Source organism: Dermochelys coriacea, chromosome 11, assembly GCF_009764565.3.
Source record: "Dermochelys coriacea isolate rDerCor1 chromosome 11, rDerCor1.pri.v4, whole genome shotgun sequence".
Classification (NCBI taxonomy): domain Eukaryota; kingdom Metazoa; phylum Chordata; order Testudines; family Dermochelyidae; genus Dermochelys; species Dermochelys coriacea.
The window spans coordinates 61,263,178-61,280,842 of record NC_050078.2 but is presented as its reverse complement, the minus strand read 5'-3'; the positions used below and the strand labels follow the sequence as shown (position 1 = coordinate 61,280,842).

At 40.8% G+C, this 17,665-nt stretch overlaps 1 protein-coding gene across 3 annotated transcripts in view; it reads right to left on the bottom strand.

Annotated features, from left to right (window-relative positions):
- Window positions 1–13,827, bottom strand: part of BMPR2 (bone morphogenetic protein receptor type 2) — a 163,825-nt gene extending 149,998 nt beyond the window's left edge. For all 3 annotated transcript variants that reach the window (XM_043505604.1, XM_043505603.1, XM_038421003.2), the window contains exon 1: window positions 12,712–13,827. Coding sequence is in view for 1 of the 3 variants with exons in the window: in XM_038421003.2 (XP_038276931.1) it covers window positions 12,712–12,787 (76 nt within the window). In the remaining 2 variants the exon portion in view is untranslated. The remainder of the gene's footprint in view (window positions 1–12,711) is intronic.
- Window positions 13,828–17,665: the final 3,838 nt, after the last annotated feature.

Sequence of the window (17,665 nt, the reverse complement as noted above, 5' to 3'; positions counted from 1 at the left end):
AATATGTGGACCAACAACTTCTGACAGGAAACAATGGAAGCAAAAAAAATATTTTAGCTTTTTAACTCTTGTAAATTTACTATGAAACATACAGGTAAATATTTTAAACAATTATGTAAGACCGATGTTTTAAAAAAGGGGGATAGCCAAATAACTGCTGTTAGGTGCAATAGTGTGATTGTATAATAACTACACTTCAGATAAGCCAGATGTACACCGAAAGCCAAATCTGGCATAGAGAAGTTAAATCATTTATATTTAATGAATACGTATTAGATTAACTATTTGAAAAAAGTGGTACTAACGATTCAATATATCAGCAAAAAGTGAGTGTCTAATTTGAAAATATTAAAATTATAATTTAGCAGTAACAGATTAGTATACTTGTCTGTTACCCACAGGTCATAGCTATATTCCACAAAAGTAGCTATGTTTATTATAAAATGTCCCTACAGTATCTAGAATTCATAACGGAGTCAGGAACTTTACTACATGTGCTATACAGAGAAATCGTACAAGGCCAACAAAATAGCAGGCAGGGTATTGAAAATAATTTCAGCATCCAAACCCCTACTTCATACTACTATAGAAATAAACTGCTTTCAGCTCTTACCCGCCCATTTAGTTTCCCAGATGCTTTTGTACTAGTTCACAAACCACAATATGAACAGAGTATTATGAGTAAGTTTTTAGCTTCTTAATTAAATCCTACTAAAATATCATAAACAAGCTAGTCCCACAATACCAGCCATGTACTATATGTATGTACTATAACTCAGTTTGTCTGCCAACAGAAACAGGAGACATGAAGTATACATATCTATTTCAATCATGGCAGCTGCTCTAGCTGCAGTTTCTTACCCGAGTGATTACAGCAGAAAATTTATGTCTATATTGCAATAAAAGACCCACAGCATGGCCACAGCTGGCCCAGGACAGCTGACTCAGGTTTGCGAGGCTCGGACTGCAGGCCTATAAATTTCAGTGTAGACGTTCTAACTTGGGCTGGAGTCCAGGTTCTGAGACCTGTTGAGGCAGGTGGATCTCAGAGCCCAGGCTCCAGTCCAAGGTGGAACGTCTTCACTGCTGTTTTTTAACCACGCAACCCACCCACTCCAAACCCTAGTCAATTGTCCCAGGCTTTTGAGACTCAGTGCCACAGGTTTTTTTTAATTCCAATATAGATGTAAGAGAAGAGCTTTAAGAACATTCAAACATAAGAAACTAACACTGTGATGGTATCTATACCAACTTCCTTAAATAGCTGTTTTTGTTCTTAATCTGATTGCCAATAACTTTTATACAGAAGAACTGCTCATTATCAGAGTATTTACTTTACACTGGTAGTTCCAATATTCTGAAGGTTCACCCATTTAACCTAGGAGATTACACACCTTAAGAAAGTATACCTGCTACAATTGTCAGTTTTATTTAATAATTAATATATTGCCACTATGTATCAATCCCATCTCAGAGGAATGAATAAAAATTAAATTAAAAGCTATATTAGAGAATGGCAAGCAGAAGATTAATCCTTGAATAAGTAACATCCTTGTCTTCAAATAAACAGAAAAGGAGAAAAGAGTCTTAGTGATTGTCATAAAGGGAAGGGTAAACACCTTTAAATCCCTCCTGGCCAAAGGCAAAACCCTTTCACCTGTAAAGGATTAAGAAGCTAAGATAACCTCGCTGGCACCTGACCAAAATGACCAATGAGGAGACAAGATACTTTCAAAGCTGGGGGAGTTCTGTCCGTCTGTGTGATGCTTTTGACGGGAACAGATCAGGAATACAGCTCAGAACTCCTGTAAAAAGTTAGTGGGGAGATTTATATACACAGAGAACATGAAACAATGGGTGTTATCATACACACTGTAAAGCGAATGATCACTTAAAATGAGCTATTACCAGCAGGAGGGGGCGGGGTGGGGAGGAAGAAAAACTTTTGTAGTGATAATCAAGGTTGGCCATTTCCAGCAGTTGACAAGATCGTCTGAGGAACAGTGCGGGGGGGGAGAAGGGTGGGATAGTTTTACTTTGTGTAAAGACTCATCCACTCCCAGTCTTCTCTATTCAAGCCTAAGTTAATTGTATCCAGTTTGCAAATTAATTCCAATTCAGCAGTCTTTCGTTGGAGTCTGGTTTTGAAGGTTTTTTTTGTTGAAAAATAGCCACTCTTGGGTCTGTAATCAAGAGACCAGAGAGATCGAAGTGTTCTCGACTGGTTTTTGAATGTTATAATTCTTGACGTCTGATTTGTGTCCATTTATTCTTTGACGTAGAGACTGTCCAGTTTAACCAATGTACATGGCAGAGGGGCATTGCTGGCACATGACGGCATATATCACATTGGTAGATGCGCAGGTGAAAGAGCCTCTGATAGTGTAGCTGATGTGATTAGGCCCTATGACGGTGTCCCCTGAATAGATATGTGGACACAGTTGGCAACGGGCTTTGTTGCTCTACGATACAACCGCATTTGCTCCAATCCCTCAGACAGAGACAAAAACCCCCTACAAGATCTCTATCAAGCATTCTTACAACTACAATACCCACCGGCTGAAGTAAAGAAACAGACTGACAGAGCCAGAAGAGTACCCAGAAGTCACCTACTAGAGGACAGGCCCAACAAAGAAAAGAACAGAACGCCACTAGCCATCATCTTCAGCCCCCAAATAAAACCTCTCCAAGGCAATATCAAGGATCTACAACCTATCCTGAAGGACGACCCATCCCTCTCACAGATCTTGGGAGACAGGCCAGTCCTTGCTTACAGACAGCCCCCCAAGCTGAAGCAAATACTCACCAGCAACCACACACCACACAACAGAACCACTAACCCAGGAACCTATCCTTGCAACAAAGTCCTTTGCCAACTGTGTCCACATATCTATTCAGGGGACACCATTGTAGGGCCTAATCACATCAGCCATACTATCAGAGGCTCGTGCACCTGCACATCTACCAATGTGATATATGCCATCATGTGCCAGCAATGCCCCTCTGCCATGTACATTGGTCAAACTGGACAGTCTCTACGTCAAAGAATAAATGGACGCAAATCAGACGTCAAGAATTGAAACATTCAAAAACCAGACAGAGAACACTTCAATCTCTCTGGTTACTCGATTACAGACCTAAGAGTCGCTATTCTTCAACAAAAAAGCTTCAAAAACAGACTCCAACGAGAGACTGCTGAATTGGAATTAATTTGCAAACTGGATACAATTAACTTAGGCTTGAATAGAGACTGGGAGTGGATGGGTCATTTCCCCATGTTATTCCCCCCCCCCCCACTGTTCCTCAGACATTCTTGTCAAGTGCTGGAAATGGCCCACCTTGATTATCACTACAAAAGGTTTTCTTCCCCCCCGCTGGTAATAGCTCATCTTAAGTGATCACTCTCCTTACAGTGTGTATGATAACACCCATTGTTTCACGTTCTCTGTATATATAAATCTCCCCACTGTATTTTCCACTGAATGCATCCGATGAAGTAGCTATAGCTCACGAAAGCTTATGCTCTAATAAATTTGTTAGTCTCCAAGGTGCCACAAGTATTCCTTTTCTTTTTGCAGATACAGACTAACACGGCTGCTACTCTGAAACCCATAAAAAGTTAGTAAGTAATCTAGCTAGAAATGTGTTAGATTTCCTTTTGTTTAATGGCTCGTAAAATAGGCTGTGCTGAATGGAATGTATATTCCTGTTTTTGTGTCTTTTTGTAACTTAAGGTTTTGCCTAGAGGGATTCTCTATGTTTTGAATCTGATTACCCTGTAAGGTATTTACCATCCTGATTTTACAGAGGTGATTCTTTTACTTTTTCTTTAATTAAAATTCTTCTTTTAAGAACCTGATTGCTTTTTCATTGTTCTTAAGATCCAAGGATTTGGGTCTGTGTTCACCTGTACAAATTCGTGAGGATTTTTACCAAGCCTTCCCCAGGAAAGGGGGTGTAGCACTTGGAGGGATATTGGGATATTTTTGGGGGGGAAGATGTCTCCAAGTGGGCTCTTTCCCTGTTCTTTGTTTAACATGCTTAGTGGTAGCAGCTTAGGGTTCAAAGACAAGGCAAAGTTTGTACCTTGAAGTTTTTAACCTAAGCTGGTAAGAATAAGCTTAGGGGGTCTTTCATGCAGGTCCCCACATCTGTACCCTAGAGTTCAGAGTGGGGAAGGAACCTTGACAGTGATATATTCAAAACAAGTTTTACATTTAAAGGAAAATTATATTTATAATGTTTGGTCTCGAGTACGGATTCGGCATTAACAGATAAGATCACTGAAAAAGCATAATAGATGGATCTGTGGTGATATATTTGGTAAGGGTTTCACAACTAGAGTCTAAATATACTCAGCTCAAAGAAGCACAAAAAAATAAAAAGCAAATATTGCTAAAAATCTTAAAAACTTATCAGACTCATAAATAAGAGGTTCTGAATCTGTGCCTGCAAAGCAAAAATAAATAAAACAAACAAACAAAACACACACCACCGCACATATTACCCCCCAGAAATGCGGAACAGGCTTTTTCAATCAGCAAAGCCTACTTGTACATGAATGGGGTACCTGCTACCAAAAAACACTGGCCTAGTTTTGGCGCACTTTCTTTAAAGAAGCTCTGCAGAAACTGTCCGATCTCTCTCTCAGCAGAATATCATAATATTGTGAATAAAATCAGTCCATAACTAACAAAAGCACCAGCAAAAGGTTAACAATAGTTGGCTAAACATTCAATACTAGGACCCCATGTTATGTAATACAGTCAATGATGTTGGGTCCTAAATGAACCGTAACCACTTAGGAAAGTAATCCGAGCATCCTTGTGTTCCTAGAGAGTTAAATGAAAATCTCTGCTGAATGTGCAGTGATAGGCAAAAAATAAGCAAAACATTAGAATACATAAAGAATAGGATTAAAAGATACTGAAAACGCTATAATGCTGTTATATAAATCTGTTATTTATTCCTGACCTGGAATATTGTGTTGAGCTCTGATAATCCCATGTGATAAGAGATGTAACAGAAATAAAAGGGGTGCATTAATGTGCCATGAAAGTTATACAGAAATCTCTTTATGTGGCTAAGAGACTACAAAACTGGGAATGGTTAAGGAGAAGAGAAGACTAAGATGGGACACGAGGAATATAAAATATTGAAGGGTATATACATAAGTCAGGTGCCCCTATTTATCATTTACAGTCTCATAATACAAGAATAAGGGAACATTCAATGAGATTGAAAGGCAATATATTTGAAACTGATAAATGCAAAAACACAAACACCCTGTGGAACTCGTTGCCATGATATAAAGGCCTAAAGCTCAGTAGGATTGTTAAAAAGATTTGATGTTTATATGAATGGATCATATCACATTCAGATTTGTGTGTTAGAGAGAAGGGAATAAATCTTATTTTAAGGGTTAACCCCCCAAAAGTTCATTAACAACCAGGTTACGGTTATTCAAGCACATATACCACTAACAAAACTGCAAAAGAACCAGGAAAATACTAGTTAAATCTTCATCCAACCCTTGCAACCTACAATTATGATTTCTTTGTCTCCACAAGTCCTCACCCACATCCCTAGTCCCAATACACATACAACCTTTCTCTACCTCCATGCAAGATGTTCAACCTGTTATTCAATATCATTAGAAACAGATGTTTTGTATTTGTTCATGAAACTGAATTGGGTCTGCGTTGATGGTAAGTGCATATTGTGTAGATTCGTAGCGGATGGTTATGTGTTGATGTGTATTGTGCTGGACAATTGTTAATAGAAGGAAACGTTTGATTTTTTTTAATGGAAATGGTTTTAATAGCATTTATCATTTTGGAAGACACTGTTTATAATTTTGCAGTAGTGTTACGTAGACAAGATACAGTTAGTATGTATTTTGTTTTTTTGTTTTTTTTTCCCCCCAATAGCTCATGTTTGCAGTCAGTCAAGCAAGGGGCAGGGATTTCAGACACAGGGAGGCTGAGCAAAGATGTGAAGGGATCACAAGGGAAAGGAAAGTGAGCGCAGTACCCAGCCTCTGCACTGAGACATTCATGTGGCAGCACCATGGGGAGCACTGCAGTACCGCCTCAACTCTTCGCAGTGCTGAGGGAGTTGAGTATCTGTATAGTAACCCCTCAGTGCAAAGGCACTAGGCTCCATCCCATCAGGACCCAAGTCCCCTGCACAGTTGCAGACCTCCACATTCTTCCCATACATAACCTCACTCCCCTCTCATCTCTACATTTCTACCCTCAAATACAGCTCTACTCCTCTTGCCTCCAAGTTCCCTCTTAATCTGCCTACCTCTCTTCCATCTTTATTCACATGCACCCAGACTCTGCTCACTTCTGTGGCACTCCATACCACTTGCTGCCCAGCCTGCCTCCAAACTCTGTGAGGAACTGACCTAGTGAATCATGTTGGCAGCACCAGAAACCAGAAGTAACTGACAGAATTTGACATTTCTGTCTCATCTTGGCATTGCTCAATTAGATTGTCCAGAATAAAAAGACTGACTCAGTGTTTAATATTACGATTTCAGAAGCCTCTCTGCCTAAAATGTTATCAGAATGTGTGAGAGAAATTTGGAGTTTGTCAAGACTGGTTGTTTAGCTAGAAGAACCCAAAGAAATATTTAGAAACTGAGCAACAGGGGAGCATTTTTAAAATATGTCCTCTGAATAGTAAAATTAACTGAAAGATCTATAAAAAATGCAAACATCTTGTGAAGAATTATTGTGCAAAATGTGAAGATTAAACTAAACCCAGGCATAAAATAAAGGGTTTTTAATCCTATTTTACTTCCAAAATCTCAACATAATTTTACAGAGTTGTCACTGATAACAAACCCTCATGTTTTAGGGGAAAAGCCAACCATAACTTTTCTTGTGCCTTCCTCTGAAACATCTTACAGTAGCACCGGCACTGACAAAATACTGGGTTAGATGGACTAGCCTGATCTAGTATAATAATTCTTATGCTACAAATTTCAGTAGAGATTGCTATATTCAGACAAATTTTTGGTTGTTTTTAAGAACAGATTATCGTGACTTTTTCCTTTTCTTGTTATTATAAAGGTAAATAAAACTGACATAAGTCTGAGAAAAAGAAAAATGAGCATCAGTTTCACTAAATCCATAGGACTAGATAAAATGCTTACTAAGACAGTCAAAGCTGCAAACAAGCTGTGCTCGTGTTCCTATAAGGCTGAGAACCATTATCCAGCGTAACTGTTGTTTCTCTTTTCTTCCAGGTTAAGCATTTTGTTCTCAATGGGATTTATGCAGCCATTCATACAAGCCCCTTTTGCACTGGCCAGGAAAACTGTATTAGCACCTTTCCAAGAAAATTCATGTTTAAGGCACACCCATCCACTTTAAATCTAGTAAATCTTAAAAAATTAATTACAAGGCCTCCTGGTATAGAACCCAAGCACTTCAGCGAGTACCTCTCTAATTTCTGTGATTTCACAATCATATTTTAAAATGTTCTCTCTCTCCTGTTGCTGCATGAAAGACAAATAAGAAGGGTATTGGTATCCTGATTCTGCAGAGGAAATAGTGAAGCTGACTGCACAAAGTGCTGAAAAAAAGCACAAAGAAAAAACTTGACAAAAAAACATTCTTCTCTAGTCTATTTCAGTTATATTAAACATTCGTGTTAATATGTAAAAAAATTCAAATAGTGTTTTTTTTAAGTTGATGTCCCTTTTAGGCAATATTTGCTAAACAAGTAACACAAGGCCAGACAGCCCCTCTTCTGCAAAAAAATGAAAGCAAACATTGCAGAGGCTCGGCTCCAATGAAAAAGGAAAACTCAGCTAAATTCCCCTGATCTCTTCGTACAGGGCAAAGTAGTGAGGTTTGCCCTACATCAGATCAAAATAAGCAGGAGACTCAGCTACCCAGTTTCCCCTGGATCTCTAGAGGGTAGGGACATTCACACAGAAGCACTGTCTGTGCACTGGCTCAAGGAAGCACTGCTCTGTTCTCTGGCTCCTTGACAACATGACTTTTGAAATCACAGCTGACACACACAGAAATCACCATTAAAGGAGGGGCTGGTACATTCAGAGTAAGACCTCAGAAAACTTAATCAATACCTACTTTAATGTGGGGGGAAGGGTTTACGTACTAACCTACCCTCAAGTATACCAATTGTATCCCTCAAGCAAGTAGAGTGATTCTGTCTGCCAGACTAACTCCTCTTGAACAAGTTCCCATCTCTAACCATCAAAAATTGGATTTCCTGACTACTACTAAAATGAGAACGGAAAGATCCAATGGCCACAGGCAATGGGCAGAGCCCTAACAAATTCACAGCCCATTTTGGTCAATTTCACAGTCATAGGGTTTTAAAAGTCATAAATTTCATGTTTCTAGCTATTTAAATCTGAAAATTCATGGTGTTGTAGTTGTAGGAGTCCAGACCCGAAAGGAGTTGTGGCGGGGAGGATGTCACAAGGTTATTATGAGGCAGAGAAAGTGTTGCACACTTACTTCTGCACTGCCTTAAGAGCTGGGCTGCTGGAGAGTGAAAGCTACTGATGGCCCAGCTCTGCAGGCAGCAGCACAGAAGTAAGGTGGCAATACCATACCATGCCACCCTTACTTCTGCGCTGTTTCTGACGGCGGTGCTGCCTTCAAAGCTGAGCAGCTGCTGGCCAGGAGCCCAGCTCTGAATGCAGAGCCACCAGCAGCAGCAGCACAGAAGTAAGGATGGCATGGTATGGTATTGACATTCTTACTTCTGCACTGCTGCTGACGAGGTGCTGCCTTCAGAGTTGGGCACCAGGCCAACAGCCACTGCTTTCCAGCCACTGAAGGCAGCACAGAAGTAAGGGTGGCAATACCGTGACTCCCCTAAAATAACCTTGCAACCCCTCTGCAACTCCCTTTTGGGTCAGGGCCCCCAATTTGAGAAACACTGGTCTCCCCCATGCAAACTGTATAGTTTAGGGTAAAAGCACACAAAAGACCAGATTTCACAGAGGGAGACCAGATTTCACGGTCTGTGACACATTTTTCACGGCTGTGAATTTGATGGGGCCCTAGCAACGGGCAAATCTATGGCAAAACAGCAGGGATCTGGAGTAGAGATGATTTCAGGCAACCACTTTGATATACAAGATCAATATTCCACACAGGAGGACACCATCTTAGATCATGAGTCAGAAATACTGCTCACTAGAGAAATTGAATTTAATGGCCAATCTGTCCCACCTCTCACAATTTCACATTTGGAATAAAATTTTGAAACACTGAGGAAGCTAACTTTCTAAGCAGAACAAGACAAGACTGCCCCAATTCATTCATTTTAAAATTTTAAAACATTTTTATTCCTTTTAAAAATACTTCAATCATTACTTTACAGTACTTTAGCTTTTTAATATTATTAATTCAGACAAAGAACTATGCAGATAAAGACCAACAAATTTCTTAAAGATGTCCTAAAAAGGCACAAACCCATTTTTTTCTAATATTTTCTGATTTTAGCAATGTAAAAAAAAAATTTTGAAGGGCAATTTCTTGAGGATTATACATCGCAGATACCACGGTAGTGAAACTGATTGATTTAGAGGGGAAGTGATTTTTATTCAGTCTATTAAATAAATGTTATCAAAAACAAAACAAAAGCCTTAACAAAAGCCACACGAGAATAGTTCTCAAGTATTCAACACCAATTCTTCTTCAGTTAAGGTCCCAGGATATAAAAGAGTTATCCAAAAAGTCCTCCAACAAAAAAAGGGGAAGATTCAATATGATTGATATTTCTAAAGAAAAGAAGCATGAGGAAGAATGTCAAGCCTTCTTTATACAAAATAAAACTAAATAAAAGTGGCATAAGCCCAATTTTTCCCTTCCCTTCGTAGGTCATCTTTAAAGGCCTGTTCAACACTTTGTTGAGACTTTTTCCCCTCACAGTAGCATTATTCTCTAGAGGGAGGGCCATACAAGTTTAATAGAAGAATACTGGACACTTAAGATCTGTAGAGATTTTATACAGGAAGGTGGTAGATTTCCTCACTGTGACTGGACAGGAAGAATTCTGAGTCTTCAGTTATACATATTTATTAGGTTCAGAGGTGTCATTTCAGAAAAAAAATCACAGGGGGAGGTGGAATTGTGTCAGCATACAGAATACTATATGTGATTATATTATACCCTGCAAAGTCCAGGGGGGAAGGGAGGGGGCAAAAAATGGAAGACATAATGGAGCATATAGACCTATGAAAAGTCGGGGGGAGGGGGGAAGAGGACTTACCCCATAGCAAATTAAACCCCTCAAATGTTAAATGGACAGGAAATGCCCTATCTACCATCTTCTTTTCTGCATACAGTATTCCAGATAAGCGTGAACCATAGACTTCTAATGCCATTGTTTTATGTTCCACCCCATTTCTTAGGCTCCTAACTTCTTTCCTTGTTTAGACTATAGCTGCAAAGGTCTTTACTGAGCTGTCCTCGAAGGATGCCTAGATATTTTTCCTGAGTTGATACTCAATTACTCATATGCCTTATAAAGTTTTAAATTAAATTTTTCCCTTTGCTGTGTCTTACTTCATGATTATCAACAATGCATTTCACCTACTATTGTCTTATCCATTCACTAGGTTAACCATAGCGTGGGACATTAATGAAGGATTTCAGAGCTGCACGGGGCCAAAAGTATACACTCAGATGTGAATGCACAGCTCCTACTTTCAGGGAAGTGGGGGAGTGGGTCATTCACATACATGTAAGGGTAGACCTTCACATAGTGTGGTTTCCTAAGTTTCTTTTTTCTTTTCTGAAATATACAGTTTAAATTTAGAGTCAAGCTTTAGAATGGTTATTTTAGCTAAATCTCAAAACATTAGCATATTCTTCGACATGGTTGTCACCAAGACTTTTTAAGCTGTACAGAACTTTTGTATTGTACATATTAACAGCAGAAGTATTATACAGCCATAATGTGAAAATGAGTTCTTATTCATGCATTTCACAAGATGACCAAAGAACGTGACATGATGATCAGTCTGTTCAAGACAAACCCAGGACTGAAGTAGCAGTGACAATGACAGGTCAGAATTGAGGTGAAATTGGCAAGCTCACTAAGTAGGCTTGTAGGCACCTGCCCCATCCCCTGCCTGGCTCAGATCAGTGCTATTAAACCTTCACTCTCATCAGCACAGAGAAAAATTAACTCAAATATTTAACAAAGTAATTAAATGAGAAACAAAACTATTTTTTTTAAGTTTCACATTTAAGGGACAAGGTTAGATAATTGGTATTAAAATGTATATGACTCTGAAATATCCCAAGCTTTTGACCTTGAAAGGTTTATTCTTCAAAGAAATTCTCTTACCAAACTATCTCAGAAAAAAACACGGTAGATATGGATCTAAAATGTCAAGGACAGGCAAAAGTCAGGCTGATGCAGGTAAGAGCTCCATATCAATTATTTTAGTTCAATATTTCCCCAAAGAAAGCCTTTTATAAAATGGAAGACTATCCATTCTTAGTATAGCAATGGAGAAACTGACCGAACACGTCCAATTCACAGTATTATTCTACTAGCAAAGACTATTTTGAACACTGACCAAAATGCATTAAAATAATTAACTGATTTAAAAAAAAAAAAAAAAAGGTTGTGCACCAACTACCAATCTTCTTATGCCATTTTCACTAGAAACTGCACATTTCTCTATTATCCTATATCTGAGGATCACAGTAGATTATAAAAAGAATGCTGGGAAGATTGAGCATTCTACACTGGCTTCTGTGTAGAAAAAAAATATACCAACGTACTATGAATCTTCCAAAAACCATTAAAAGCATATAGAACGGAGGAATAACTATTAGCACCTAATAAACCTGGATAACGCTTCAGAGAGCTCCTTCATGCTAATCTGCCACAATGACCAAAAACCAATGGATGCAAGGGCTATATACTGTTCCAATCTCATGGCAAATTGTTCTGTGCATCTAACACTGAGCTTCAAAAAATGTAAAATAGAGCATTTTTTCAGAAATATTAGACTTTCATTTACTGTAGGAAAATGAAACCTTTAACATTAGGTGTACTCGGATCTTGCAGTATTCCTCATCACCCTCTTATTTTACTATTCTATAAATAACAATTGTGAAAAAAAGTCATTTTTGTTTCAAGCTCCAAGAAATATGCATTATTAATAAGTCTATTTTCCTTAAAAGATATATCAAATGTTGTAGTTATAATGCCCCTAATAGCATCGATGTTAGTAAAATAAAAAATGGCTGTTCCCAAAGACCCCATTAGCAAGCAGACATAGCTCTTTCTTGTGATTAAATTGTATTTTAAAAATTCTGGCATTACCTCACAAAGATGTTAAACATTTCATAGAAAAAAAAAAACACCATGCCAAATTATCCTTTTTAGGAAAAAAAAAAAAAAAAAGGAGAGAGAGAGAGAAAACAAGCCATTAACCAGCATGAACAGACCAAGAGAAAATAAACCTCAGCTGCAGATTGGGTGCCTTTATACAAAAAGCACGTTTTATTCTCAAATATGGTCCTCACTTAAAAATATGGTCTCAGATATGGTCCTCACTTAAAACCATTATCACACTTCACTGAGACACACATACTACTGTGTAATGGGTCACCGATATACCGAAATACTGCTGGACCCCACCCCCTTTCCTGTGCCAAAATGGCAAGTATATTACCCCCGGTGGCTACTTACCAGCCGCAGTGCTGAGCAGCAGGGTGGCACTGGAGAGCAAGAGCACCCGCAAAAGGTGCTGCAGAGAGGCACTCATACCTGAGGAAGCCAAAAAAGGAGGCAGAAGGGGGAAAAAAAATCCCGAAAGGAGGAATTTCCTCCCTTTTCTAAACAATCTTAAAACTCTCTTGGATCACAATCCAGTCTGGAAGGGCAAACGGCAGATGACAGGAGCTGTCTGAGGTCTTACTCCATTACACGTATCTGTCTTCATGCCTCGGGACTTGGCTCCTCTTCTTTCTAACGACCATAGACAAGGGAGGTTTTGTCTCCAAACCACGATGCATTTCCCTTCCCCCAGGTGAGCAGCTACTCTTGCGGTCACACCGGAAACCCAGACTATTTCCCACGCAACTTCACGATATCAAAGAAGCATCCAGGTTTGGCAGGAAACATATCCAGGGGTGAGGGGGAGTCGACAGCAACGGTCCCCTCTGGCGCCTCCTTACGCGGCCCTGGCTACGCGGAACGAGCTCTGAAGAAGACGGGGGCCAGAGATGCACCCCATCCCGTGGACGGTCTCGGTCTGCCTTCGCCCTCTCCGTGCCTCGTAACAAGGAGAGGCGCCCTCAGTCACTTCCACCGACAGGCTGCGCCTTGGCCCATCTGGTCTCTTCAACCGCACAGGACGCGAGCGCAGCCCTCGGCCCTCCGAAGGGAGGGCGCCCGCCCGCCCGGGTGCCTCCAGCTAAGCAACGGCTCAGGCTCCAGTTCCTGCTCGCCGCCGGCCGGGAGAGCGACAGAGGCCCCTCTCCCTCCTCCTCGCCCCTTCCCCCGCCGTCGGCGGGCGGCGCTGCTCCGCCTAGAGAGACCCCGCGAGGGGCGTCCCGGGGCTTCAGCCGGCGGTCCCGGGCTGCGGGGTGGCCCCGGGGCCGGAGCGGAGCCCGGCGCCTTCCCACAGGCAGGCTCCCCCGCGCGGCAGCGCCTGCTCCCTGCCCTGGCCCGCCACAGACAGGCTCGGCCAGGAGGGGTGCGGGGGATTCACAGGCGTCGCCTCCCAGCCCCGGCTGGCTCCTGCTCGCGCCCCGTTGCCAGCCCAGACACAAAGGGGAGTCGCTGCTAACTGCCAGTCTGGGCTCCCGGCCCCCTCCTCTTCCACCACCCGCCCTCCTGGCCCCGCCCTGTTTGCCTCCTACCTAGCCTGCCCCGTCAACGGCCGCGCTAGCCGCCGCACGCCAGCCAGCCCTCTCGCTCCGCCACCCCCCCCTCTCCGGGGCCATAGAGTGGGCCTCCAGGTAGCTAGAGAGGAGCCGCGGGACCGCCCCCTCAGTCTCTGTACGGGGAGGGAGAAGGGTGTTCACGGAGGAGTTTGCCGCGCCCCTCCCGCCCCGCCATGTTTGTGGAGAATTGTGCGTTTGCCAGACTGCGGCCTTGAGAAAAAGCGCGTGGGCGGGTGGGCTGGAGGACGTGGGAAACCGCTGGCCGGTTTCCTCATCGCAGTAGCTGCAGCGCTGTTTGCGGAGCACGGTTTGAAAGCATCTTCTGCAGGCCAGGAGCTCGCTCGCTCGCTCGCTCTCTCTCGTGTGCAGCAGCCCCTGGCTGAGATTTCCCCCACAGGGATGTTCCAACGTCATGTTCTGTAGTGAGAAATTAAAAAGAACAAGACAGCCATATTCTTGCTCCTTCACATCCATGGCTACTGAGGCAAGGCATTTTCTATGCGGGCTCTTTGCCTCTGGAGTGCACCCTCTTGCATACACACTATCAGAGCCTGGCGTTTAACCCGGCCACATTGTGAAGCTCCTCTTTCCTCCCTGGGCATTGGGAGAGGGAGTGCAGTGAGGACGCTTCTCTGTTGTAAACATTGCCCTATTGTACCTTCATCCTCCCAACCGCATCCCAACCCACGTTTGTCCCCCTGGTACATCCATCAGCACCTGCTTTGTAAACTCTTGGGGGCAGAGTCTTCTTTGTTACTTGCCTGCACAAGTGCAATACGAGTATGGACCTGTCTCTGGACTGGAATTCCCAGGTGCTTCTGTCACACAAACAGTAATAGCAATAATGAGGGGGAGACTCTATGAAACAAAGGATATCTTTATTACAAATTGAACTGTCTTCCCTTCATCTAAGTGAACCCTCATAAGAAACATCTGTCATGCACACACACACAAACTCCTCCAGCAAAACCAGGAAAGACTAGATCTGATACTTCTAAAGTAAAAAACAAAATTGAAAAAAGTATTTAAAAAACAAAAATCAACCTCTTAGATCATCTTCTTACATCATAAAACAAAGAAAGAGCAAAACCCCAATGATTACAAAAGAATTCCTTTGTAGTTACCTGTAAGCACTACATCGACTTTAAACTTTTAGTTCTTGCCTTCAAAGTTCTTGAAAATTCTGCCCTGTCCTACATCCTGGATGCCATGTTCCCCATCAAACCCTTTGAATCACCACCAATGCCAATATTAATGCCTTATTCTGCTCTCCCTCAGACCAGTATCCATGCTTTTTTTCCATCCTGCCACCTCTCTGCATTACATTTTCTTCCCAAGCCAGTTCAACAAGCTTACTGTTTCCCATTCAAGTCACTTAAAAAAAACAACACTTCTTCCACGATCTCTAAAAGAATTGAGTTTAAAACTTTTTTAAAATAAGAAAGCCAAAGCAAATCCACTAAGCTCTTCATACCTCTGCATATAATGTTTTACCTTCTAATTACTCTTCAATGCAGACACTTTATTTTTGTCTAAGCATGTCAAGCATATTTTCCATTTGAAACAAATAATTATTATTTCCCAGCATTAATATAATATTGATATAGTAAGAAGCACAAGTAGGAACAGCAAATCAATACACAAAATTACTTGATTTTACATTATTTGTTAATTTTAAAATATTTTTAAATTATATATCAGAGGTGACAGGAAACTCATCTCAGGCACAGCATCCAGTTTTCAGTGAAATTCTGATGTTTTAAAATCAGTTTTTTCCTCTTAGATTTTACTGACTCAGAAGATTGAGTACTGAGTAATCTAAAAGGGAATCAGTGGCACAGGAACATTGACTAGTTGTTCAAATCTAAGATTTAACCTACTGCAAAACATTTGTAACATTCAGGGTAGGTATTGTCTTTTAATGTGCCCGTACAGAACCCAATCCAATGACCTCTGATCTTGACTGGGAATTATGGACACCACTTTCGTAATAATGATAAATAAATATATACAAGTGGGAATATCCTCAGACTTCTGAATCAGGTTTATATCTTCATTTAATACAATGTATAGGGCTTGTGCTGTACCTAAGTACATTTTTTTTGTTTTTCTTTGTCCTCTTACTAATATTTTTGACTTATGTAGTGACTTCCATCTGAGAATCTGAAAGCATTTTAAAACATTAATAAATTTAGCCTAAAAATTGCCACAAATCTTGTGCGAGATTTTCTCATTTTACAGATAAGGAAACAAAGGCTATGTCTACACCAAGATTTTTGTGAAATTCTCCCATTGTTGCTCTAGCTCTAATCTACACCAGTTCATCCATTGATGCTAGCAACAGTGGAATTACCCAGGTGGTAGAAAAACAGCAGGAGATTTCCACACACACAAAAATCAATGTAGGACAGAGAGATTATATTACTTGCCCAAGGTCACAGCAAGGGCCTGATCATTCTATCACACACAACTGAAGGGATGATCAGGCCTCAGAAGTATGTGGTAAAACTGGGGTTAGAATCTGATTAGTGCCTGATTCTGTATCACACTAAGGCCTCTTTATATTGCTCTAAAGGAGCTTTAAATGGGATGGAAAAGGCCTCTTAAAAATACGTTCTGCACACAAGGGGTCACCATGTAAGGGCTCTACACCTGTCCAACCTCAAGGCTTCTATAACTTATGCTGGGCCCCAGAATATAGGGAATACAAAAATGGCTTAAAGCCATCTTTGTCCTCCTCCCGTTCCTATCCTAAATTCCAGGATGGATGAATGAAGAATCAGTCTCTCAGGTCTCTAGATTCCCAGTCCAATACCTTAAAATGGTATCAGAAAATATATTATGTACAAATGGTGCTTTTTTATTCAACACATCTGCTGGCTATATGACTTGAGTGTCAAATTTGCTGATTTTGATGACAATAATAAGCTTTTAGCTATTTTTTTTTTACACTACTCATGCCTCATGGGCCAGCACAGATAAGATTGAATGGTCTGGATTCTTTTCTGGCTCATGTATTATCTACAGAATTTGTAACTGTGTTTCAATATTAGCATCTCTATTGTTGGTGGTGCATGTGTCTGAAACAACGTAGTTTGACTTCATTGAGCTTGCAGGGCAGGCATTCAGCAAAACATGTTGGTTACAATATTTTTACTTCTTACCTGAGCAGATATTATATGGAAGTCAGTCAGAGGCAATAAACATAGAACCCCAGATTGTCATTTTTTACTGTCACTTTTCAGAGTTACAACCACATATTAACCACACGACAGTCCTTCCTCTTATTTGTGGAAGCGGAACTGTCAAGAAATAATCTAAAAAATAGTTTTACCTCCAAGAGAGAAAGAAAAAAATTACAGCCAATGTTTTCATGGGGATGAAAAAAATGATGTTTTTTCCTGGCTTAGCAAAAGCATGTCACAACTTAGCATGCTTTCTGACTAGCTATGCCCATCAGTAGAATAGTGGATAGCTCCACCCTGTTCACCAAAACCAAGAATTTAACAATATGTTTTACTCAGCACATTTATTGCTTAGATGGTAAAAGAAAATTACAGTAATTTTATATATGATGTATATTGAAAACAAAGGGCCTGAATCTGCTGCTGTTGAAGCATAAATGGGAAAAATCTCATTGACTTTAATGGGTGTAGGTTTGGGCTATTAATTAATACTTAGGGTTCTTACCCACAACCAAGCTGGGTTGTGATGCTTATTTTTCCACTAATCAGGAGGAAGGGGGTATTTTTAGG